General features: G+C 45.7%; 1 protein-coding gene across 2 annotated transcripts in view; it reads right to left on the reverse strand.

Moving 5' to 3' along the window:
- The window catches only part of LOC138566148 (zinc finger protein 583-like), a 211,739-nt gene that overhangs the window by 82,374 nt on the left and 104,725 nt on the right, over window positions 1-24,640 (reverse strand). For both annotated transcript variants that reach the window (XM_069643162.1, XM_069643161.1), the window contains one exon: window positions 13,566-13,664. In XM_069643162.1, coding sequence (XP_069499263.1) covers window positions 13,566-13,664 — 99 coding nt within the window. The remainder of the gene's footprint in view (window positions 1-13,565; window positions 13,665-24,640) is intronic.

Here is a 24,640-nt window from a genome sequence, read left to right on the forward strand (position 1 = left end):
GCTACATACCAGCTAGAGCTCTGCATTCTGCCTCCGACTTCATGACCTCAGGTCCCCATGGTTTGTCGGTCCAGTCTCTTTCCGCTACCGACAATCACTTTCTGTTCAGGTGCTGCCTAAACACCCTTTTGTTCTAACGATTTACATCTTCTTGCTCAGTTCCTTTTTTTTCTCCTCCTTCTGTCCTCCCGTCCATAAGCGCCATGATGCCTTTGGGTGATAGTGTGCTCTAAAAGTACAACTAGCATAACATATCTAACATTCACCAAACCACTCTTGGATGCATTAGGGGTCCGGGCCCCAGGGAGTTGTTAAAGGAAGTACTAATAGAGACCATCTGCCATTATTTTTCTGGGGTTTGTTTGGTAGAAGAGTGAACCAGGCATAAGCCCTCCATGAAGGCAGGAGAAGTGTTCACGGGAAAGCTGGGAACTTTCATAGTGCAACCTTTGAGAAAAGCTTGGAAAATCCAGGGGGAACGAGCCAAACTCTGCTCATTGGAATATTACATTGTGGAACATTTGATTTTGTTTGTTGAGAATGCGAGACATTGGAACTTTCTGTTGGCGAGGACGGTCATCAACACTTTAGTTGAGATTAGAACATCCTGCACATTAAATGTAAGTCAATAGTGTTAGGGTCAGAAGCAGGGCTTCTGGACACGACAGTGAGACTATTCAATTGACATCCTGACATTTTCTTTAGATTTCTTTGAGGCAGGGAAACCCCCCTTGGCTTTAGGGACAGAGGTTGTGTTTCCAACCCTTTTATTGGTTGATAAATGTTTATAACCAAAACCAAGTCACCTTTGTGTCCAAGTCTTACTTCTGCACCCTTACAATTCACTCCCAAAATCTGGTCAGCACCAACGCCAGACTCAACTTCGCCATTCAAGCCGCAAGTATTTTTTAAAGAAATTTGAATATAATCTAACTCTCAGGGGTCAAAATTAGGATTTGTTGACCAGGAGCAAAAAGAATCTCCTGGGTGTCTGGCATTACCCGGTAGGTAGGAGCTACCTCTGGGGAACCAGGAGCCAGTCCATAGTGCACAGCAAATCTATGGGCAAGATGGAAATTATAATATTTTCTCCATTATGTAATATACAATAGTCTTTAAATGTACCTTACGCATGACCTTTATTCTCTTTTGAACACGTTACCAAATGTATACATAGTTAATATCACATAGCTATGTTTCTTTGGCACCATTTACCTGTTGAGTCAAAAGTAGCTCCTGGAAGCTGTTGGTTTCAGGCTAACCCAGCTAAATAGCTCCCAGCACCTGGCAATTTCAAACCATATACTTTTGACAGTTACTCCGGGACATTTCAAAATAAGAGGTTTTAAAGTTTCCTTATCAGTTTGACAGTCTACACACCCTTTCTTTACTTCAAGGATGCCGAAACATGGATCAATTATTTCCCATGGTTTCTAATGTATTTTAATCGGAATTTTAGATATATGCATCTATATTTTATATTCTGAAAGAGTTAAGTATTGTTGTACGTGAGCAAACCGCTGCAGGATTTTTTTTTATATTCCTCCAAAGAGTATCTAGTCATAACCAAAGACCAGTTATTTACCCAGGCCCATTGGTACTCTTTCCCTTTAAAGTTCTTTATACTTACCTGTAAATTACATTCTTCAATATACGTGAAATCAATCATCTCAAAGAAACAAATATCTTCCTTATGAAAGCTCATCGGTTTTGGGTTTCTTATAGTATCGCCCGTTTTAGTAGTTCTTTAATATCACTGCTCGCAACCTGCCTTATCTTTAAAAAGAGTATCCCGCTTGTAATTTTCAACAACAGCACAACCAGCCTCAACATTGGCACTAATGGGGCATTCTTACAGTCTGCTTCATTATTTGTGGTTTGATCCAAATTATAATTCTATAAGAAGGACATACTGATTTCCTTTGTTTAGAAAATGTGGGCTTAGGCAAGCTCAAGCCCTGTGCTTTATTTTTGCATCAGAGAGTAAGCATTCTGCAACGTCAGTTTAGGATTTCATTGAGCACACCTGTATAATTCGGTCATTTAAACCTGTAATTTTGGTTTTAATTACTTATGGACTTTAGCCATATTTCTAGTATTATTGAAAATACCATTCAAAAGCACAACGTCTCATTATTTGCATGATGCTTTATCATTAATAGAAATTGTCTAATTTGCATAGTATGCCAGGGACTACGGTTACGAACTTGGTCATGTAAACAATGCTTCCCGGTGTCCACTGCATTCTTCATGAGCAGTGCTGTATTCTTCTGGGGCACCTGGCTCCGCCAGCTGCCTTGAATGCTGCTGGTGTGTGGTCATTTTTATATAATAGAGTGGTCCCTACTTTATGTCCATATTTACATGATCATTCTAGCATGTAGGATTTAAACAAACTATTGATCTTACTTGGGTCAGTTTTCATCTAATTGCGCCGGCCATCTTGGGCATGTCCAGATCATTCTTAGGACATCTTTGGCGGATGCACCTTTCATTCTAAAGATGCCAACGGTCTTCAAAAGGACCCCATGTTATTACCCGACTCTATTGTCCTTTCTGGTCCTTGGACTTTTTTTACGTTTTCAATCTATAATCAGCTCCAACTCCATGTCTGTTTTAGGCATACATTTATTTAGCACAATATATCATCAATGGGTTACAGCATTAAATTGAATTATGCAAACTAACTCAGAACACTTACTCCGAAGCTCTGCTCCTGCCGCTCTCGACTAGGAGGAGGGCCTTTGCTGGATCTGAAGACCTTTGTTTATTCTCACTTTCACCTACAGTCCCTTTACTAAGTCATAAAGACTGCTTCCTCCAATCGCCCACCACAATCTGTTGCATGCCGCAAAGTGAGCACCTCCTGTGTCGTCCCCCTCCTTAACCAAGACTGGACGTGATGAAGACTTGTTATGACTGCTTGTCAGTCATTAAGACATAAAAGGATACACTGGCAGGTACACTTCACAGTTGCTTTATTGGTATCTTCAGTTACAGGATCAGATGTCATCGAGTCCATCAGGAGATTAGGAGGAACATGAGGGAGACCCACTGGCTCCCACCACCCAGGCTCACATAGCTCAACTGCCTGGGTTAGAGCCCATTCATACACAACACTACAAGCTTACCTCATACATTCCACAAATGACATCACAACATACATACAGTATCCAGAGAGTAAATGCAGAGGAAGGTAGGCTAATCCTAACACGTCAGCTGACTTCAAATGACTTCAAATGACTGCATGTAACCTGCAGAGTTGGAGACCAGCCATATCAACAATTGACCAATGTAACCTGCTGAGTTAGACTACCCCTAGCCAACAAAACATTGGATTGTCTTTTTATATTAAGTGAATTAGATCAACAAGGAACTTTTCACCAAACAACCATAAAATACATAAGCAATCAAACAGATACTATAAATATTCATTATTATCAAATAAGTCATCACGTTAGTAATAAAAACAGTATTAAACATACACATCTCTCATGGTGCAATCATGAACTAATATACAGTAAAACACTTCAAATACTGAATGTACCCCTTCCACTCAAAGCTTAGCACCATCATGGCAGCAACTCTTTTAAAAAGCACAAAGCAGCAAATCTCCACCCATTTGCTTTTGGAGTTCAAATATATTACCAGACTAAACCACTTGATAAAACATTCTAGTCCTGTACTAAATGATTACCGTATATTGCACGTTGAGGAGTTAATACATGGCATTCCAATAAAAGAAGATAGTTTAAATATTTCCCTCTTCTTTGCAGAACCTCTAGATCCTCAGTGTGCGTTCAGACCCCTCTCTTGCCCCCAGGATTTCTGGGGTGGGCAAGAGATGGAACCGCAATGGCAAAAATTGCATGCGCCAATATTGGCCTGGAAATCTTTGCAGGTAATGAGCGAGTACACCCAGAGGATTAACATCTGGCAATATTCCAGAATACAGTCCCTTCCTATCAATACTATCGAAGGCCATGGAGAAGGCAATGAGATCTATAGCGGCTTGGCCTTCTCCATGGCCTCCTCTTTGAACAGACCGAGGATGAAACCATTGGTTATTGTCCCCACTCCCTAACAAACACCAGTCTGAGAATCGTCCAATCCCTTAGTCACTGTAGCTTAGTCCTGTAAGTCACAAAGCAGCAGGGCCTAGAATATCATTGATGGGACGTCTAGCAGAGCTATCGACCTATAATTGGCTGGATCTGCACTGGGCCCTTTTTTGTTATAGATGGGCACTATGATGGAACGTAGCCAAGATTCGGGAACTTTTCTCAGTGCAATTACTTTGTCAGAAATAGCTAGCAGTGCATTAGCCCAAAAATGCATATTTCCTTTAACCACCACCATGGCTAGACCATCAGGGCCTCAAATTAGTTCTGCAGGAGTTTAAAATGAACAAGGCCTTCAGGTATATTTTCACAGACTTGGGTATATCAACACACTGACAAGCCGGGGTTGGGTTGTCACTACTATTTGAAGATATTTTATTAAAATGGCAAATCCATTTCTCCTCGGAAATGGGGTTTACCTGGCCGCTTGTACTTTAGGAGTATTGCCTTGTGTCAGCGTAGGGAGCAGATTTTGTGCGCCAACTAGGAGCTGCTGGTATTCTTCAAGCAGCGGTTCTGAATACAGTCGTCGGACCGTATATCATTTTCAGAGCCCTTTGCAGTTCTTTTTTTGGGACGGCACTTCTGGATCATATACATGTTTATGCAGGACCCTGGTTTTTTAGGCTTCTGCATTACTTCATAGACTTCGGTTATTCCTGATGAGGACAGTATGCTAATCACTCATAGAATGTCTCTTCTGGGTGCATGGCTATTCAAATGTTATTAAATGCTTGTATATTATACCATCACCACCTTGGTTTACACCCAACACATTATTGCAAAATGGGTACTCTGCCATCTGGGCTTTCACACAACACTCGACCCACAGAGAATCATGATTACGGACATCTGTATGTTCGATCGTCATAGACTTAATATGCATAAAGATTCCGTCAGACACAAAACAGTACATGAACTTGTGAGCCTCTAACCCATGTATGGTGAGGAGCTTCCATCTCCCACAGCCTTTCCATTTAGAATGTAAAGCCCCATACCTGCATAAGTATCTCCCTCTTTTCCATACAGCCTTTTCAAAATATGGCAAATCTTTATCGCCCAGCGGAGAAACACAAAGGGCGTTCAAGTCCCCACACCTAATAATTGAATTGCATTTCCTTTCGGATTGCCACTTCAAAACAATATTTTCGATAGTCGAAAAATTCTGGTTGTGCAATTTTCTGGGGGTTCCACTATAGATTCACTATCAGAGTGCACCCCAGCAGGGGATGAACAACAGGGTCCCAATGTAGCTCTACCGCCTGGATAAATGCGGTGGTTGTGCAAATAGTGACACTTGAAGACTAAAATTGTAATTTATTCCCAGAGAACCAGAAGCTGGGCGGCCGCGTCACCGGGTGGGCAGCGCCACCTTTATATGCTGTGGAGAATAACAAAGTAAAACCGTCCAGGACAGGTGTAGATTGGACCAATGTCTCCTGAAAAGACATCAACTGAGAGTCGGTCCACACTCCCTTCTTGGAATAGAGGGGCAAAGCCCCTAGTAGTCCAGGATATGAAATGGATCTCTTTCAATGGTCGTTCACGTTCATTACTATTGCGTAGTCCTAGGCCTTGTATCCAAGGCTGTCGCCAACCAACTCCAATCATCATTTTCATCCATTCTCCGACACCCCAAAGCCATACCAATTATCTGCCTTTTTGACTTATCCCCCTGAAGCATTTAATCTGTAATGACGGGGCAATGTCGGGACATAAATTCAGATTTGGTAGTGGGGACATTTTACATAAATTATTAACTGTGTTATGAACTGGAGACCTTGGGATGAATACATAGAGGTCATAAACCCAAGATCTAATGTAGTTGGCGGCAAAAAAAACTTGATCCATCCCTGACCAAGCGCAAGTTAGTGTAATATGCCTGTATCAAGAAAATAGTAATTCTAAAATTCTACCCAAGCTATGTCCCTAGAATCAAGTTGTACAATTCACAGAGCTCTCAGTAATAGGCGTAAAACATGCTTTCTAGATTGTTTAGCGAACAAGTGACAGAGGTTTTAACGCTATTTCACTCCGGGGGAGGGGAGAAGCGGAGTACCGCTAGACCTATACATGCTAATCACCTTCGATCCTCAAAAGTCACAAACGGCATTGTCGGTAGCCCCCTATTTCGGTTATTCAAGTAAGGGGCATTGCCATCCGTTCCAAGGTTTATGCTGCAAGCCTCCATTTCCCTTTCCACAGGTACCATAGGTTGAGATCTTAATCCTCCTCCGTCTGAGTCACCCCCCCTCCTACTCCCATCAGCCCCAGCAGGTGAATGAAAGACAAGAAAGTTGGAGCTCTTGTGAAACGTTTGTTGTGGCTTTTCTGTACAAGGGCCAACTTCTGGCACCCCACTGTCAACCGGGAGAGCCTGTCCAGAACACACCTCATCAGTAGTCAGATAATTCTCAGCTTGCAGTATAACAACTGGGCCCTTAGGGGCTGGCGGCAAGGATACGTTACAGAGGAACTTTCTAGAGCCCGAGCAACATAGTTTTTTATTCTTATCTGCTCTTTGGGCATCCAATTCTTCAGCGACAAATCCCAAAATGCAATAACCATGATTCTCTGCCATGAGCTCCTCCGCTACCTGGAGAACCCTCAGACTCGGCGGGGACCGAGGCGGTATGCCCTCCTGGCTCACATAAACCAAGGGCACGGCCCTCAGTGAGGGTGAATCGACCTCAATCTCCCCTTCCCCTAAAGTTCATTTGAGTTACATTATCAATGGAAGCATCAGTCTGTGTACACATTTCTTTCCCTACGAGAAACACTGGTCTACAGGCACATTATAAATGACTCATCATAACACAAAACTGGTTTTACAATCGTTTTTAAAACCCAATATAAACGTGAGAACACGGAGCATTGAGCATTCAGCAACTCTCTCCCCCCACTGTACCATGCATATGAAGCAGGACTGCGAGAGCCAGGTCCAATGATTTGCCCATGTTAGCAACTAAGTCATTCAAACCATGTAAAGCGTGAAAGTCGTTAAGAGACACAGTGTTTGTCAAGGTGAAAGGGAGGCCAATGGGATTAACAGCCGAATCAATAACTTTCACCGGGGTGCGCAACAGCTGACGAACATCATCAAGCGAAGCCTTATGATGACCGATGGAGGTGGGCCGTGAACATCCAATGAAGGGACAGAAGCACCTTTCAGCCCACAATCCCACACATGGCAAGGAGGAAGAGGTGCAAAGGTTGGAACGAAAGGAAACGAAAAAACAGACAGATGTGATCAGGAGGTGAAGTATTTGTATTTATTTAGATTTATATAGCGCTTTGAGCCAAAGCGTTTTACATGAGGAACAAGCAATTGCAACTAGAAAACAGTACAAGGAACAACTTACATTATTGGTGAGGTTAAGTGCATATGGAGGGGGACTGAAGGGACAGAGGAGGGTTAGAAGGTGAAGGAGGAGGAGGAGGAGGATTCAGTGGAGAGAGGAAGCTGAAAGATGCTAGGGGGGTGAATGGAAGAGGTAGGATTTTAGAGAAGTGCGAAATGCGGGGTAGGAGGAAGTAGAGCGGACTGGGAGGGTGAAGGCGGTTCCAATGGAAAGGAGCAAGAAGTTGGAAGGAGCGGAAGCGGGAAGGGGCACAGGGTGGAGGAGGAGAAAGGAGGAAGAGATCTGCAGAACGGAGAGAACGAGAAGGGGTGTAGAAAGTGAGAAGGGAGGTTAGATAGGGAGGGGAAAGACAATAAGGGGCATTGAAAACTAGACAGAGGAAGCTAAATTTAAGCTGGGAGTGAAAAGGGAGCCATCCTAGTGAGTCAAGGGAAGAGGCGATGGAGTCGTGAGGTGAGAGAAGGCAGAGGGAGCGGATAGCGAAGTGGTAGATGGATTTGAGGGGCGAAAGGTGTGAGGAGGGGAGTCAGAAGAGAGGAGCAGTAGAAGAGTCTGGAGAAGATGAGGGAGGAGATTAGGAGTTTAGTAGCGTGGAAGGTTAGGAGAGGATGAATTTTACGATGTTGTAGAGATGGAAGCGGCAAGATCTAGCAGTGAGAGAAATGTGGTGATAAAGAGAGGTGGGGGGTCGATGTGGAGACCAAGGTTGCGGGCATGAGGAGAGAAGGGGAGTTGTGAGTGAGGAAAGAGAATGAAGGGAGTAGGAGAGGGAGGAAGAAGAGTGTTTGAAGTGACTGGAAAAACAAAGTTTCACCAAAGAGAAATTACTTTTTCGTACACCTTTTACTGCTGTGTTTTCCAAAGTCTCAACTCAACACAGTTATAATCAACGAAGAAGCCTGGAGTACAGTTTACACTGCTTTAAGCACTTTAGGAGTCTCATGTTGACACTCCAGTTCTGAGGCATGTGGGAGGCGTGAGGCAGGGAGGGAAGTGACACGGGAGGGCGGGGTTAGTCAGTACACATTAGGATAAGAAATAAGGAAGACGTTTTCAGGGACCGCTCCGTGTCACTGCGACGCTCCAGAGACCCGGGCCCACAGAGGCACTCACAGACACGGTGCTCGTGCCTACTAGGAGGCAGTGTGAACAAGCAGAAAGCCTGAGGTCAAACACTTATGGGATGATGTCAGCCCAGGATGTAGGCCAGGGCCCACAGGACCAAGGGCCAGTGGCTCAACAGGAGCAGGCCCCTTATAGACTGCCAGACTCCCTGGTGGCTCAGATTCCAGGTGCATTCGATGTCACAGACACCAGCAACATTGGGCTGAGCTGGGCCAGATGGATAAGGGACTTTGAATTGTACATGGCGGTCACAGGGCCCATTGAGGAGGACAGACAAAATGTCTCCTCAAGCTGGCGGTAGGACCGGCCACACGGTACATTATTGATGAGATGCCTGCGACATCCATTGACTCCATACAAGAGTTAAAGACAGCTCTGTCAGCGTACTTCACCCCGCACACCAACATGGACTATGAGCGCCACCTATTCCAAAGCACCAAGCAAGCAAAGGGTGAAACGATGGGTGCCTACGTCATGAGACTATCAAGATGAAACATTGCAACTTCACAAACTACTCTAACACAGATGCGTTGCGGTCTCAAATTATTGCGGGACGCGAGTCTGATTTTCCGACAGAAATTGCTACAGAAAGCCCGCACTTTGGACGAAATACTGACCCTTGCGAGGTCAGAAAGGGCTGTAGACTCACAAGTGGAAAGTTTCAACACCACAGCAACAGTTGACACAGTGCATCGGCTACAACAGAAGAGGAGACAAGAGGAGCCATTTTGTTTCAAATGTGTTTTTGAATAACCAAATGAGGGGACCTGCACAGCCATTGGCCAGCGATGCGCGCCACGTGCGGCATAGAGGGACACTTCAAGGCGGTTTACTGACTAAACAGAGAAAAAGGGAGAGAAACATAGAAGCATTCCCCAGATATAAACCAAGACCTCACCCCTCGACATCCCACCCATCAGGTCCAGCACCACATCCGTCACCGAGAATAATGGACCCTGAACCAAAAGAGAAGGAATCCGGGGATGAGACATAGGAGAGAGAGAGAGAGAAGAGAAAGGAGAAGATACGTCACTCGTGTAAGACCCAAGCGAAGATCGAGGCGCCACGTACGATACCTGGGTGAGCAATCCTCGTCAGGAGTTCGAAGTCAGCTCATCGGGTAGCGAACAACGAAAGAAGGCCTATGTATATGCACAGGGTAACCCGGTGGTCACCGAACATAGTCCAAAGCTGATAATGGCCCACCGAATTTCCCATAGACACTGGGGCAACAGTGAATGTGGTCAGCGAGAAGATATTCAAGGAGTTACCACACCCCTCAAGTGTACAGGGCAATTTGAAGGTTCATGCCACTACAAGGGGCAAGAAAAGGAAGTGCTGATACACGTACTGGCGACAGGGAGCGAAAACGGTTGTGTACTCAGTTTTAAGACAGCCATCAAAATGAGTTTAATACATGTACTCTACATGATCATGGTACAGAAATACATAGACCCAGTACTCATGATAAAGGACCTGTACCCCAATCTGTTCAGAGGCATCGGAAAACTGCGGAACAGACAAATACAATGGCACATTGATGAAACGGTGCACCCCGTAGCACAGCACTACAGGGGCAATCCGGTGAATATCCAGAAGAAAGTGGAGGATAAACTACATAAGCTCTTAGAACAAGACATTATAGAGCCGGCCACGGGCCCAAACACGTGGGTTTTGCCCAACGTTCTGGTGCCAAAGAAAGGTTCTGATGCAATTAGACTATGTGGACATGAGACGGCCCAACCAAGCAATCCGAAGGGAAAGACACATGGCCCCACGTATCACTGATATAATACATCTACTAAACCGGGCCAGGGTCTTCTCAAAACTGGACTTAAAGAAGTGCTACCACCAGTTGGTGCAAAGTCCAGAGAGCCGAAACATCACGACATTCGTCACACAGCTGGGACTATACAGGTAAAAGATTGAGCTTTGGGGTCTCTTCAGTGGCCGAGATATTTCAGCCAGAAGTCCACAACGTAATTAAGCACATCCCGAACTGTATAAACTACAGCAACGACATCTTGGTGTTCGGGACTGATGTGGGAAAGCATGACGAGATCCTAACTAAAGTGGGCATAGCCCTGGAAACTGCCAACCTCACCCTCAACCAGGAAAAGTGTGAGTTTAGAAAAAGCATGCTGCTCTTCTTTGGCCATGTGTTCTCAGAAAACGGCATGACGCCTGATCCGGACAAAGTCGCTGCGCTCAATGAGACACCACCACCAACCAATGTCTCGGAACTCAGATCTTTCTTGGGACTCGCCAGCTACTGCGCAAGGTTCATAAAGGACTTTGCCAGGGTCAGCAAACCTCTCAGAGCACTGACCAAACAAAATGCAGTGTTCAACTGGTCGGAGGAGTGCCAACGCGCATTTGAGAAGATTATTCGAGAAAGAGTTGCGCAAGCTGAAAATATATCACACTACGATTCGGACCAGAAAACAAAACTAACAGTGGATGCAAGTCCAGTGGGGCTGAGTGCCATCCTGTCCCAAATGGACGCCAAAGACCTGACGCAAACACACATTGTTGCATTTCTAGCAGGAGCCCCTCAGTCACTGAGCAGGCCTACTCTAAGGCGGAAAAGGAAAGCCTTGCAATGGTGTGGGTGTGTGAAAATTTTCACCTGTTCCTCTACGATAAGCCATTCCGAGTTGTGACTGAACATCCAAGCACTTCTGTTCCTCTATGGCAACCCACAAACCAAAATGCCACCCTGCATTACAAGGTGGGGACTCCGGCTGCAGGACTATGCATTTTAGAAAACATACACAGACCAGGAAAGGTGGAAAATCCCCACCGATTTCCTATCTCGTCATCCCAGAACAGGATGAACACCTGAACCATCGGTGGCAGACCGTTATCTCCGATACCTGATCCATCAAGACAAGCCAGAGGGCATCGAAGCAACCCGTTTGGCGCAGGAAGTGGAAGCAGATCAGGTGTGCCAGTGCGTGAGGGGCTCAAATCTGGTCAATGGTGGAGGGCCAAAGAACGGGGTCGTCTTGCGTTGGAAGAGGTACGACTGTAGGTAGACAGGTAAAAGAGCTAGCGCTCTCCGAGGACAACCTCCTGCTAAAATGACACATGGTAGTAATCCCAACAGCTCTAAAAAGGAAGGTGATAGGAGTTGGCCCGCGAGGGACATCGAGGTGTGGTCTCCATGAAGCACATGTTGCGCCAGAAAGTGTGGTTTCCTCAGCTAGACGCCATGGTGGAAGAACTCCTGAAACAGTGTCCCACGTGCTGGACGTGGCAGGGACTGCTCTGTGTCAGCCTTTTATTTATGCGCACTGAGGAATTGCGCGAGGATCCGAGATCCCAGCCATCACAAGGAGGCACAGGATAGTAGCCCGAAACAGAGGTGGTTATTAATGGGTTCACTCCCAGCACCTCCACCTCTGTTATCCCCTGCCCGGTCACTCAGAACTGCATAACCCTTGCTAGGACGTTGGTCATGTCCAAACCTGACGACTGTAATGCACTGTACCAAGGCACCAACCAATGCAACCTGGACAAACTCCAGATCATAGAAAATAACGCTATCAGGGCAGCCCTCAACATCCCCAGATCAGCCCACATCTCGGAAACTAGGAAGAACTTTAATTGGCTGTTTTGTAACCATTGTTTCTAAGATATGCGCCCGGTAGCCTCAGGGCCTGGCTTGCGCTATACAAATAAATAAATAGAAATAACACTTCACTCTCATTCTGAGAGTTATTTGCAGGCCAGGTCACAGGAGATATGCAGGTAGGGAACTTGTCCACTAGATTTAGGACCCCAATACCTCCATTATTGTTGGGGCCACCCATACTTTCCTTATCATCAGTTATTTTATTAAGAGCCTCTTTTCCATACTTGCCAAACTTGCCATACCCCGGGGTAGCATCAAGAACAACATCAGCATCAAGTTGGTCACAATGGACCCTTAATTCCATGTACATAATTTCCCTTAAAAGGCCTTTGTTGGCTTAGAGTCATTCAGAACCTCAGTTTCATCTTCATAAGTAAGCAGTGCTCCTTGACTGTCTGAATCACTTGCCAAACCACCCGAGACTGTATTCACACTGAAGAGCACTGTTTGCATTAGAATGAATACTGCAAGAGTATCCCAATCCTTCAGTAAGTAATCACTGGCACAGGCAATGGACAACCCCCGTTACTTCTCAGTCCGGATGGCATTGAGATAAATTCCAACTCAGGTCACAGGCACCTTCACCCAGGTCCTGGCCCGCCGCCCTACAGCACAGAAAGCAGAGCGCTGAGACAGAGCACACAGTGCACCTCCTCCACACTCCACACTAACCCTTTTGCAAGACTCAAGAGGTTTGGGAGAAAGCAGCAGACCAAATATGTACTAGTCCAGAATATGTATTTTAAAACCACACAATAGAGGTCAACCGCTGTATGAATAAGTAGCCTCAAGAGCCCACCACACCACCCCACCTACTGCAAGCGGACCGGAGCAACCAGCCGATGGCCAGCAGCCCACAGCCGTCCTGTGCTGAACACGATTTTACCAGTATGTACAGTGGTGCAGCAAGAGGCGCCGCTCCTTCTCTTCTTTCTCAGACAATTCGGCAGGCTGCGCCGTTTGCCTTTCTCTCCCTCCTGCTGAGGACACAACACAACATGGCATCTGAGTCTGCAGAGAAGTGAAGAAAAGTACCCAACAACATGCAAAATAGGTTGTTAAGCCGCACCTACACGAGCAGCAACAAGCCAGGCCACTTCTGACAAACACTGCATCTCGTACAACCGGCAGCCACTCCCTCCCTAAACAACAAAAGGCCTGACAGGCCGCCCAACAAACAATGGACCCCATTTAACCTGAGACAGGCCCCTCACCAAGCATCTGAACGAATCAAGGAGATGACAAACTTGCTCAGAAGGATATCTTTTGGCAACTATGAACCTGACTTTAAACACTCCTTGCTATACATTTCTTACTTACCCAAGTTGGTGTCGCTGCTGCTTTCTCCAACTTTCTCACCCAGTTGATAACAAGGCGGCTCTTCCTTTTTCAAGCAAATTTCAGTATCAAAACATGAACCTGCAGAAAAAGTGATGGGTGTTTTCAGAAATACACTGCGACTTAAAGATTAGGAGCGTTAATGAACTTTTTAAAAAATGCAAAAAATAAAAACTGAAGAGAAAGTAAAATGTTTAAGTTAACTTTCTAGAGAACTAACTGCTGGGATTCAAATCCATGGATAAAACATTGGTTGAATAAACTTAGTACAAAACTACCATCCTATCTCATTTAACGCAACAAGAAATTGGAGAGTTTCAACAAAGTTCAAAATCATATGTGCCTATTGAATCCTGAAAAAGGGAACTATGTCACAATGAGAGAAGAACTGCAGACTCGGAGCTCCCCGATGAATTTCACCACAAACACAACTACAAAGGACATTGTAAACATCCCATTGAAAGCTACCAAGGCTTTAACAAAGGCCTTGCTACGGCTGGACTAAAAAACAAAGCTTTGAAGAACAAAAAAGCTGCAGCTTAGAATATTATGGAAAGTTCAAACTGGGATTGAAGCAGGATGACCAACATTACCTATGCAAAAAGAATTTGAATAATTTTCTTGACATGTTGGTGACTTGAGGCAAACTAGATGATTGGTGGAAAGCAAAAATGACACAAATTTTGCTCCGACAGAGTACAGCTAAAACCTGCGGATGATCTTTAATAATACAACAGCAATCCTAGAGTTAACTCCTAAAGACACATGGACTACGAGAGGATTGATGGTTGCATGGACACGCTGGGAATCCACACACATTCCGGGTAGAGGAGCACAGGGAGAAAATGATCAGGTTGGCAAAATGGAGCACACACCACTTAAGGACAAAAGAAAAACAGGATCTTTTGAAAAAAGCAAATAACCGCTTCCTTGAATGATGCGACTTGTTCGCGCGATAAGTCCCAATGGTGTGGCTAGTAAGTGGGGTGTGGTAAGGACCCGTAGGAGGTCACCGACTCAGCAATGCTACCACTGAAGGTGCAATAAACAGCATCGCCCAGGGCTTCTCCCTTATTTCAGACCTGCATATATTTGAGGGACTGCGGTACCCGTGGGTTTGCAGATGGAAACAAGTATTGGGTCCCTTGCTTTAATAAAGGAGACAGGACACCAGTGTGGCTTGGCTATCTTACTTATGACCATGCACATCATCATAACCATGCCTCCTCATTATGTTGAGCAGACTAAATGCACCAACCACAGCAGAAAATAGGAAACACGAGACATTCATGCACTGCACACCTAGGCACCATCTCCATGATTGGGCTGCCCAACCCCAAAATGGCATCCCCACATGTGAACGGGCCAAAGAGAAATCTAACAGGCATGAGCGGCTACACCAGGGCCGGGAAGAGACATGCAGCCCAGATTACCGGCAGGCCCCAAGTATGCTGGAGAACCAGACCTAAGAGGGGCTGTCGAAGTTTGGAGATCGGAAGATGGCAGAGACTTGTGCATAGCGCAAGGAACAGAGTGGTGGAAAAGGAGCAGAAAGAGCAAAGAAGTTGTTGAAGAAGCGCAAGTTCAGAAGAGTGGAGGGAGGAGGCTAGAGTAGGGAAGAGGAATTTGTCAGAGGAGGTTAGGATCTAGAGGAAGTGGAGGTAGCCAGCGAGGTCCAATGAGAGTTACCATCTTGGCAAATCACGCGTACCAACCAGTGAAAAGAGGTCAGAGAGTATAAGGTGAATTCAGTGGGGTCAGCCTTGGGATGCAAAACAGGGGATCAGAGTTCAGGGAGCAGACATGGGCCTGAACACAGAAGGGAAAAATCAAAGTAGAACTAAGAATAATTTCTGGCAAGCTGGAAGTCATTGGCCAGATTCTGGTGGACCATCTGTTGAGGAGATTGGTCATTTTTATTTATTGGTCATTTGTAAGGTGCTTATACATCAAGAAATTGCGTTTCAAAGCACACAAATGGCAAAGAGAAGGGAACAAGGTAAACAGCAAGACAATGGAAAATGCAAAATACAGAAGGCGGTCCTACTAGGCCTTGTGAACATTGCGATCGTGCAAGTGCAGCGAGGGAGAAGTGACATGGGGAGGGGTGGGGAAAGTGCTAGAAGATCCACAGAGGGGTGAAGTACCGGGGGATGGTTGCAAGGCAACAAGTAAGTGCCCGGCTGTGATCACAAGATTCAAGAGGGAACGGTTCTGTCTTGGGAGGATAGCTCATTGGCAACGTGCTCGCCTTGGAAGCAACACGACGCGGAGCACCACAGGTTTGATCCCCGGGTCCTCTGGGTATTAGGCGCGTTATAAATAGCCTATCAAATCATAACACCAGCCCATCAATAAGGGCAGACCTGTGAGGCAACAGGCCAAGTGGTGCCCGAAGGCAAGTGCAGTGGGGTGTGCATGCTGTGGGCGATCAGACAGAAGGCTGGGACACAAAGGCCCAGGCCACCAATCAACAGCTACTGTGGGCTTTAGCACGACAGGGTGAGGGGGAAGCAGGAGGAAGAGAGGAAAGTCTTGAGGTGTTTGCGGAACTTGAGGAGATCAGACTCAAGACGGAGAGAAAGGGGGAGGCTGTTTCAGGTGAGGAAGCCAGCGTAGAGAAGCGTTTGACAAGCAGAGTGTTGGAGCCAGAGGATTGGAGGGATCTAGATGGAGTATAGAGTGGACAACCTAGTGGATGATGCAGAGGATTAAAATGTGAGGTGTCCAGTCAACTCGTCGAAAAAAAACTGGTCGACTGCAATTTGGTCGACGCAATTTGGTCGAATTTTTTTTTTTATTTATATATTTATTTTTCGGGTTTTCGTTTAGTTAAAAAAGGGGTTTTTAGAGAAAAAAAGGGGGTTGGGGGGGGACCCCCCCAAAAAAAAAAAAGGGTTAAAATAAAAAAATAAAAAATTTCGACCATTTGGTTTTCGACCAAATTGGTTCGACCATTTGTCTGGTCGACCAATTTTTTTCGACCAAATGTCTGGCAACCAAATGTGATCCTTGCAGCAACTGGGAGCCAGTGGAGAGATGTTAGGGCTGCAGTGATACGGTACCTGGGCTTATGGCCCAAGAGAAGTCTCAAAGTCCTATTCTGGCTTAGCTGGAGTGGGTGGATAGAATAAGGTAGATTCAGGAAGAGGCTGTTTCAGTAATCCAGCCTGAAGAGTACCAGAGATCTGGTGACATTGAGCTTCTGGGGGAATGTGAGGAAGAGCAGGATGCCCCCATGAGGAAGAAGAGTTGGAAATGGGCCTTCTTGGCAAGGTCTAAGATGTGAGGAATGAAAGACAGAGGGGTTGAATTAACTCCCAGTTTTTCTGGCCTCCGAGGGAGAGGGGGCCCATTGAGGGTGGTCAGAGTGAGGGGAGTAAAGAGTGAACAGGAGTCCTGATAGGAAGAATCTCAGTCTTGCTCGCATTGAGACAAAGGTCATTGGAGGTAAACCAGAACTGGATAGCAGAAAGCCAGTCATGAATGAGAGAAAAAAGATTACAAGAGATGCAGAGGGTAGCCTGCAGAAGAGGTGGGTGTTGTTTGCATAACACTGGAAGTGTCGTGAAAAGGTCTAGATAAGGTGAGCGAGAGGAGCTAGATGGATGTTAAAGAGCCAGGGTGAGAGGTTGGAACACCACATGTGGGGATGAAGGTGGGTGAGGAGAAAGAACCCAGAATAACATGGGCGGGACGGTCAGAGAGGAAGGAGGTCAGCCAGTCCAGTGCCCGCTCCGAGATACCAGGGGTGTCATGGTGCCGGTTTAGGAGGATGGAGTGGTTCACCGTGTCAAAAGCATAAGAGAGATCGAGTAGAATGAGAACAGCAGGTGAGTTGGAATCAATAGACATCCCCTCTCAACATCCTCTCTCCCAGTGAGACCCCTCTGCACTTTTTGCTGGACATCTGGACCTTTTATGGAATCCTGCATGAGTGGAGCGTTTTTCCACTCAATTCTTATGGGCTCTGTCTTTTGGAACTCCATTCTTTGTATTTTACCTGAAATATGGAGTCCATTCTCTCCATAACTCTTAAAGGCATCACACAGCTCCTTATGGGCTGCATTGCTGGGGACCCTTAGCGTCCTCCTTTGAGATTCTTTTTGTTATCCTAGAGTAACTACAATTCTAAAGGATAGAGCGAGAAGTAGTATCTCTCCTGAAACGCTATAGTCTGAGAGATGGGCACACGCCACCTTATGTGGCGTGCCAAAGGGATATCAGGTATCCCCCTTCTCTCTGCTCCTGTGACTTTCTAGTCACATAGACAATCACCTAGTTATGGCTGGTGGCAGTGGAGGTATTCTACCAACTGTTGTGTGATTTTGCCCATAGCCCCAGTAGTGCACAATAGGGGCATCCAAGTACCAACTAGGGTCGTCCCTTCTTTTTTCGCCATTACTAGCGTGGTTGCTCTTCGTTAGCCCTTCTTCTACCCCTCTGGGAGTGGGAGGTCGGTGTGCGTTTTGTCTTTGCCAGGAACGCTTGGGTGTCCCTGCCTAGGCTCCAGAGTGTCTGGGCAGACAGGAAGTGGGGGAGGAGTTTCCCATCCCCCCTTTCCTTTGTCAGAGTGCCTAAATAGAACCAGCTCCCACTGGAGGTCAGGCTATCCCGATTGGACAGCCAAACGCCACCTTTCTGTAAATTTCTGAGAGAGATTGCAGAGGAGCGTATGCTGGAACTGCATAAAATGTGAGGCTCCTGGAATGAAAAGCAAGTCGAACACAGGAAGCTGAAGTAACCAAAGACGACCAGAGACGCCTGCAGATCCTTTGCAACACCGTGAAGCGAGCACTGCTCTCCTGACCCTGTTTTCTGTGCGACAGAGGAACTCTGAAGAGGACTCATTTCCTACGACTGGTGGGAACAACCTGTCCCCAGACGAACTTTGATCTGAGCCATCTCCTAAAGTTCTGTGAGGTTCCAGAGCTGCGGAACCCCAATACCAGGAGACCTGCTGCCCATTTTGAGTGCATCGTCGTGGAAAGGCTGAATCTGTCCACACCTTTGCTGAGCCCTCAATGACACTCCAGAGATCCGATCCATATCACCCTCAGATTGCGGGATTACAGAAAGTGTAGAAGATTGACCGGGCGAATCGCGTCCTTTGTTGGTGCTGCAAAAAAAGTTGATGAGACTTGCCAGAGGTCCTTCTTCGAGACTGCCGCCAAGAGATCCTGTCCATTGTCCTGCATTTTGTCATCAGACCAAGGAATCTGGAGGTCGGGCTCTAAGCTGCAACATCGTGGAGCATCCACCATGAACATTTTCTTCAGACCTAAGGTTTGGAGCGGGGTGGGGGGGAAGCTGGATGTGTCGGGCTGGACATGCAAGCAGGAGCCCCATAAATGGCGGACCTAAGGCGACAGGCATGCGGCCGGGTGTTCGGGCTCGGCCTTCTGCTGTCAGGAGCATGCTGCTTTAATGAGCCGTTTTTTGCCAAGGAGCCTCAAGGAAGGATGCTGTGGTTTTAGACGGCTAGGCAAATGGAGAGGGACCCATTACTATCACATGGCTGAAAAATGGACAGAAGGTTTCTGAGAAGGAGCGCCTCCTACAGCTGTCCAATGGCTCCATGTACATCAGCAAGGTTGAGGGAAAGGGGGTGAGCCCTCCGACGAAGGCTTCTATCGGTGCCTGCCAATGAACAAATACGGTGCCCTCCCGTTTAAAAAAGCACACCCTGTACTAGCAACCATGTCGAATTCTGAGGTGGAGCCAGTTTCCATCGGGGTGCAAGAAGGAGGCGTGGCACGATTTTCTTGCATAATAACCACTCCCCCTCCCGTGGGAAGTGAATCAAACCACGGTCTTATCAAGAGGTGTTCTTCAAATCCAGGGAGTTGACCAGAGGGATGACGGTAATTACCGCTGTGTTGCTATCACAATTGCAAATAGAAGAAAAAGTTTCTTCAATTTGGTATAACCCAGCATTGCAATTAAGTAATAGAGTATTGTGTTGGCGAAGTTGGATTTCTAAGGGGTTGTTGACTTTGGGAGATTTGTTGCGAGATGGGGTCTTGAAGTCTTTTGAGGAACTTCAAAGTGAGTATCATTTGAGTAGTCGGGAAAAGAATAGATATAGGGATCTTGAACGGCTTCTGACCCAAATATTTGGTATGATGAATTCACAACTGGAAAAAGAACCGGCGGGTTGGACTGTGTTTCACTTATTGCCACATAATGTATCCACATATCTGAAACTCATGAGTGTGGATGACTCAGTATTGCAGTCTTGGGACACACTGAAACAGAAGTGGAAGTTGGATTTAGGTTTTCCAATGAGGGATGGAATCTGGAAGTATGTATGCCAGGTTGGTCATAGTAGTAAAATGGATCTCAAGCTGCGTCTTATACATCAGAACATTTTGGGAAGGTTATACTGGACTCCAGTGCGGATGTATGGATTCGGATTACTTGGAGAGGAAATTTGTTGGGGATGTGGTGTGAGAGTGTGTCATTGATTCACATGTTGTGGGGTTGTTCGAGAGTGTCGACATTTTGGACAGAGGTATTAGATAGGTGGATATCACTTTGTCGATTTCCTTTCCAAGGGAACCTTTTCAGGTTCTGTTATTGGCAAAAAGGTTGTTGTTTGAAAGCTCAGCTGTATGGGTGTTGGATAGATAAGATATTGGTAGTAGCAGTGAAACAAATCATGAAAGTGTGGCAATCTAGGAAGAAACCAACTATTGAGGACTGGATTAATGATGTGATTGTATTATCGGAATTTGAGTTAGTTCAATCCAAAAAAAAAAGGGTACAGAAAGGGAATATTGGTTTTTGTGGAAATCTTTCACGGATTTGTATGGTAATGTAACACAGGATGGGGAAGTGAGATCTGAGAGGGTTGTTTTGTTTGGTTTTTGTATTGTTTTGTCCTTTTGTCTATATGTCGTGGGGTTTGGTCAATTTTACTGTGTAGATGTTTTTGTTTATTTTATATATTTATTTTTCTGAAAACACTTGTTAGTTTTTATTATATATTTGAATCTCATTTGGTTCTGGTTTCTTACTCATTTCTATGTATCTCATTATGAGAAATATTTACTGATATGGGCTAATGGGAAGGTTTAAAGCTGATATTGTTGTTCTTCTTATGTTATTATCCTTCATTGTTTGAATTTGTTTGGAAATTATAAATAAAGTTGATTAAAAAATAAAAAGAAGTGTTGAGGCAACTCTCACCATCCTTCCAGCTACTGAATCAGAGTCTTTCCAGAAACCAGTCATCACTCGGCCTCCGAATATTACAGCCTCGCTGCACCACACAGTCATCCTAGAGTGTTTGGCAACAGGGAATCCGCGGCCTATCGTGTCCTGGAGCTGCCTAGATCACAAGCCTATTGATGTTTTAAACAGACGAGTGCTGGGAAATGGCAACCTCATATCTGATGTGAAGATGCTGCAGCACACAGGCGTGTAAGTGTGCCGCACCTCCATGCCAGGCACACACAACTTCACTGTCTCCATGATGACTGTTACGGTTCTAGCTCCCACTTCATTCATTGAGTGGCCTGAACGTTTGACCCGTCCCGAGCAGACAATGCTCGGTTTGTATGCCAGGCGGAAGGGCTTCCAAATACTAAGATGGCCTGGCTGAAGAATGGGAGGAGAATGCACTCAAATGGAAGGATGCTACTGTTGTGGTTCTTCCAGCTCTAACACGTCTGAGTGCCTTGATGCTTAATTCACGCTCCCTGGTCGCACATGCTGATCAGGTTTCCGATGTTATCTGTGATGATGGTCTAGACATACTCTGTCTTACTGAAACCTGGCTAACAGCCACCTCTGCCCCCATGCTTCCCCAATTCTTGCCTGAGGTGTATAAAATAGTTCATGAAGACAGAGCTGCATCCTATGCGGGTAGGGGGTTAGCTGTTACATTTAAAGCCACCCTTGAGGTTACTACTGTTACGGTAGTCCACGATTTGACCATGGAATCTTTTTTTAGTGTGCTTGGAAATCACTGCTTCCGGTTTTGTTCATTTTCTGCTGGTCCATCATCCGCCTGGCCCTCATACGCCTTTCCTGCTACCTTTTCTGGAACTTGTGACTTCGCTTCACCTGAAATGTGTAAATCTTATAGTGCTAGGCAACTTTAATATCCGCTTTAAGCCTCCTCTTGTCCCTATTCTAGATGCTTTTTTGAGGGTTTTGTGGATCTGGGTTTAACCCAACAAGACATTGAACCCACCCATCTTCTTGGGGGATCCTGGATCTTTTTTTTTTTTCTTTCAGCAGTCCCGGGTCTGATAGTCCACCCCTTAGTGTCTGTCCCTGGGTCTGATCACTTTGATCCCTTTTTCAGTACCCTTCGGAGTATCCCCTCCTACACCGCCTAGAGGCACGGTCTTAAGAGGAAACGGCATGGCATTGATAAGACTGTCTTGGCATCTACAGTGAAGACTAAAATGTCATAGTGACTTGCCTGTGGATTTTGCCATCCTATCGTAGGCACTGCTAGCTACTGCCGATCAATAACCACCCTTTAAAACCATGCAGCTGCATGGGCGCCTGTCGCGGGGATGGGTCACAGAAGAACTAAGAGCTGCTAAACTGGATCATCACCAAGTAGAGCGCAAGTGGCGCTCGCATAGTCCTTGTGATAAATTGGCCTTTGCCTCGATCTTCTTTTTTGAGGCCTTGATATATACAATTCTTTCCAGGTTTCTTGAGTCCTCCTCTGTTCTTGACCCCTTTCAGTCGGATTTCCGACACATCCATACGACATTTAAAGGATATGGGTTCATACATTATGGACAAAAATTATAGGTCTGCATCTTATATTTGCAGAACGCTATGTACTAGCTCCTTGTCCCCACCATGGTAGCTCCTGGTCACTGGTTAATGCTGGATACCCAGGAGCTGCTTTAGCTCCTGTTTATCCAATCGTAATTTCAATCCTTGTACGATATATGTGCTTTAGATTCTTGGTCAGAGTGTTTATCCATAGTTATTACAGGTACACAGTGTTCTTTGTTTTGTACTGTCATTTGTTTCCTATGCTTTTTTGTTGTTATAAGTGGAAATATTGCAGGTCCTTCACTTTGGAGGCTGTAGTGCATTTGTCAGTTAAAGAGAGTTTCTTCAGAGTGTTTATATTAATGTTAAAGGATATTTATACCGCGCACTATCACCACCGGAGTGGACCCCTGGCTAAGCTGTTTTTATCGAACAGATTGATAAGAGTCAGAGGAAAATCAGATGCGTCACTGTTTTCGATAATATCTTTACAGCAAGGACATCGTTTTGTACCCAATTTGGCCCATTCAGTTGCGAAGGCGGCAAGCAGTAAAATGTCCTGATGAAACTAATACTTTCCTGCATCAAATCATTAACACAGGCTAGATACTGACATTTGCCCGGCTTCCATCAGTCGCATAAAGGATCACCCAACCTTCCAAAAGGCACTCAAGACCTGGCTCTTCCCTTCCGCAGCATTACAGACCTAATCTGCTTCGATGAGTCACAACAAGGAGACTTCAAGAAAGCACAGATCATGAACAGAAAGGATTCCCACAGACCCGCTTGACAGGACGTGCATACAGTCATCGCAAAAAAAGAAAACAGTCATGATTCACAGGTAAATTACCAATTTAAACTGCATAGTTATCACGTCCACCATGCAGTGAAGCCTAGACCTTCTCTAACTGCCAGAAATCGCAAACCTAGACATCACATCGGCTCACCCTGACAAACTATCGCCCCATGAACAACATTCCTATCTGACAAATACACCAGGGAAGCCACCAGCTTTGGCTGTGGCAAAATGCAATAAACTCACTCGCCCTCGCAGCTCAGATTCTGGCACCAGAGAGACAACCAATACTGAGACCCTGCCGTCCGCACTGGACAAAGATTGCTGCAGCAGAACAACATTGAAGCCTACGTTACTTCTAGCTTACACCACGTCTGTAGACACAGGCCACAGGCACGGCCAAACATCCATGCACCGTAGAATGCAGCTATGGCTATGCCCATCCGGTCTAGCAGCACACAGACGTCCACACTGAAACACCCGACGTACCTTAACACCTCTGCCGCCAACAGCACATCACTGCTCTCGTGCACTTTTCCTGATTCCTCCCACTAACTCAACCTCTCCTCCTCTTTCAGAGCCACCAGAGCGCCAAGGGACCTCTCCGGTGGTGATAGTGCACGGTACAAATGTCCTTTAACATTAACATAAGTAGCATGCAACGACTACAAAAAAAAAAGAAATTCAGTATAGCTGGCCACACATCGACTCTTGCAACAATAGCACTCTTTCGCAAACCACCAACAGCGCCCACCCACGTGCCTGACCTTTTTGGGCTGCTTATACGAGGCTAGCCAGCCACCTAAGTCCTAGACTGGTGAAAATGCACACATGCATCTCCGAATCTAAAACTCTTAGAACCTCCAGCACATTGACTACAGTCACCAAGGGCGTTCCAACCACAAAGTGCATGGAGGCCATACAAATGGGGAAAGAGCTATATAAATAACCAAACACAATACAATTATTTTGCCAAAGCGGGGTCAGAAAACTGGAACAAGACTCGACCCATCCCTTTTTCAGACAACAAACTTATGGCTCTCCAATTAACTCAAGAGTCACAGGAGACAGTAGTTCAGTGTAACACCCTGGTGTGTGAAAGTGGTTGAATCATTTCAGTAACCCAAGAAATGTCGGTGGAAGTGCAGAAGGTATTAAAGGCGGCCAATAATGAGCTATGCTACTACTTTGATTGGCGATCTAGGGGATTTCTCTTTCAGCTTCGCCGATCTTAAACCACGATCATGATGACGAGGACTCATGGACTCCTCAGGATCTACTGTGCCTACAATTTCAGACCAAATAAAGGCCCATCGACACCCTCACTCGCCTACCAATACAGGGGCTAATTCCCCCCGTCTTCAAATGACAATGACGTCCCTGTTAAAGCTCCATGACTCGCTTAATGGAAAAACCAATGAGCAAACATCAATATTATCTACAAAAATATATCAGTTATTTATCACAGGATCGAATTCTCAACAGCGCGTTCAAAACGAGGACTTTGAGGATC

The sequence above is a fragment of the Ambystoma mexicanum genome, chromosome 2p (genome assembly GCF_040938575.1).
Source record: "Ambystoma mexicanum isolate Mex_15411 chromosome 2p, UKY_AmexF1_1, whole genome shotgun sequence".
In the NCBI taxonomy this organism is placed as follows: domain Eukaryota; kingdom Metazoa; phylum Chordata; class Amphibia; order Caudata; family Ambystomatidae; genus Ambystoma; species Ambystoma mexicanum.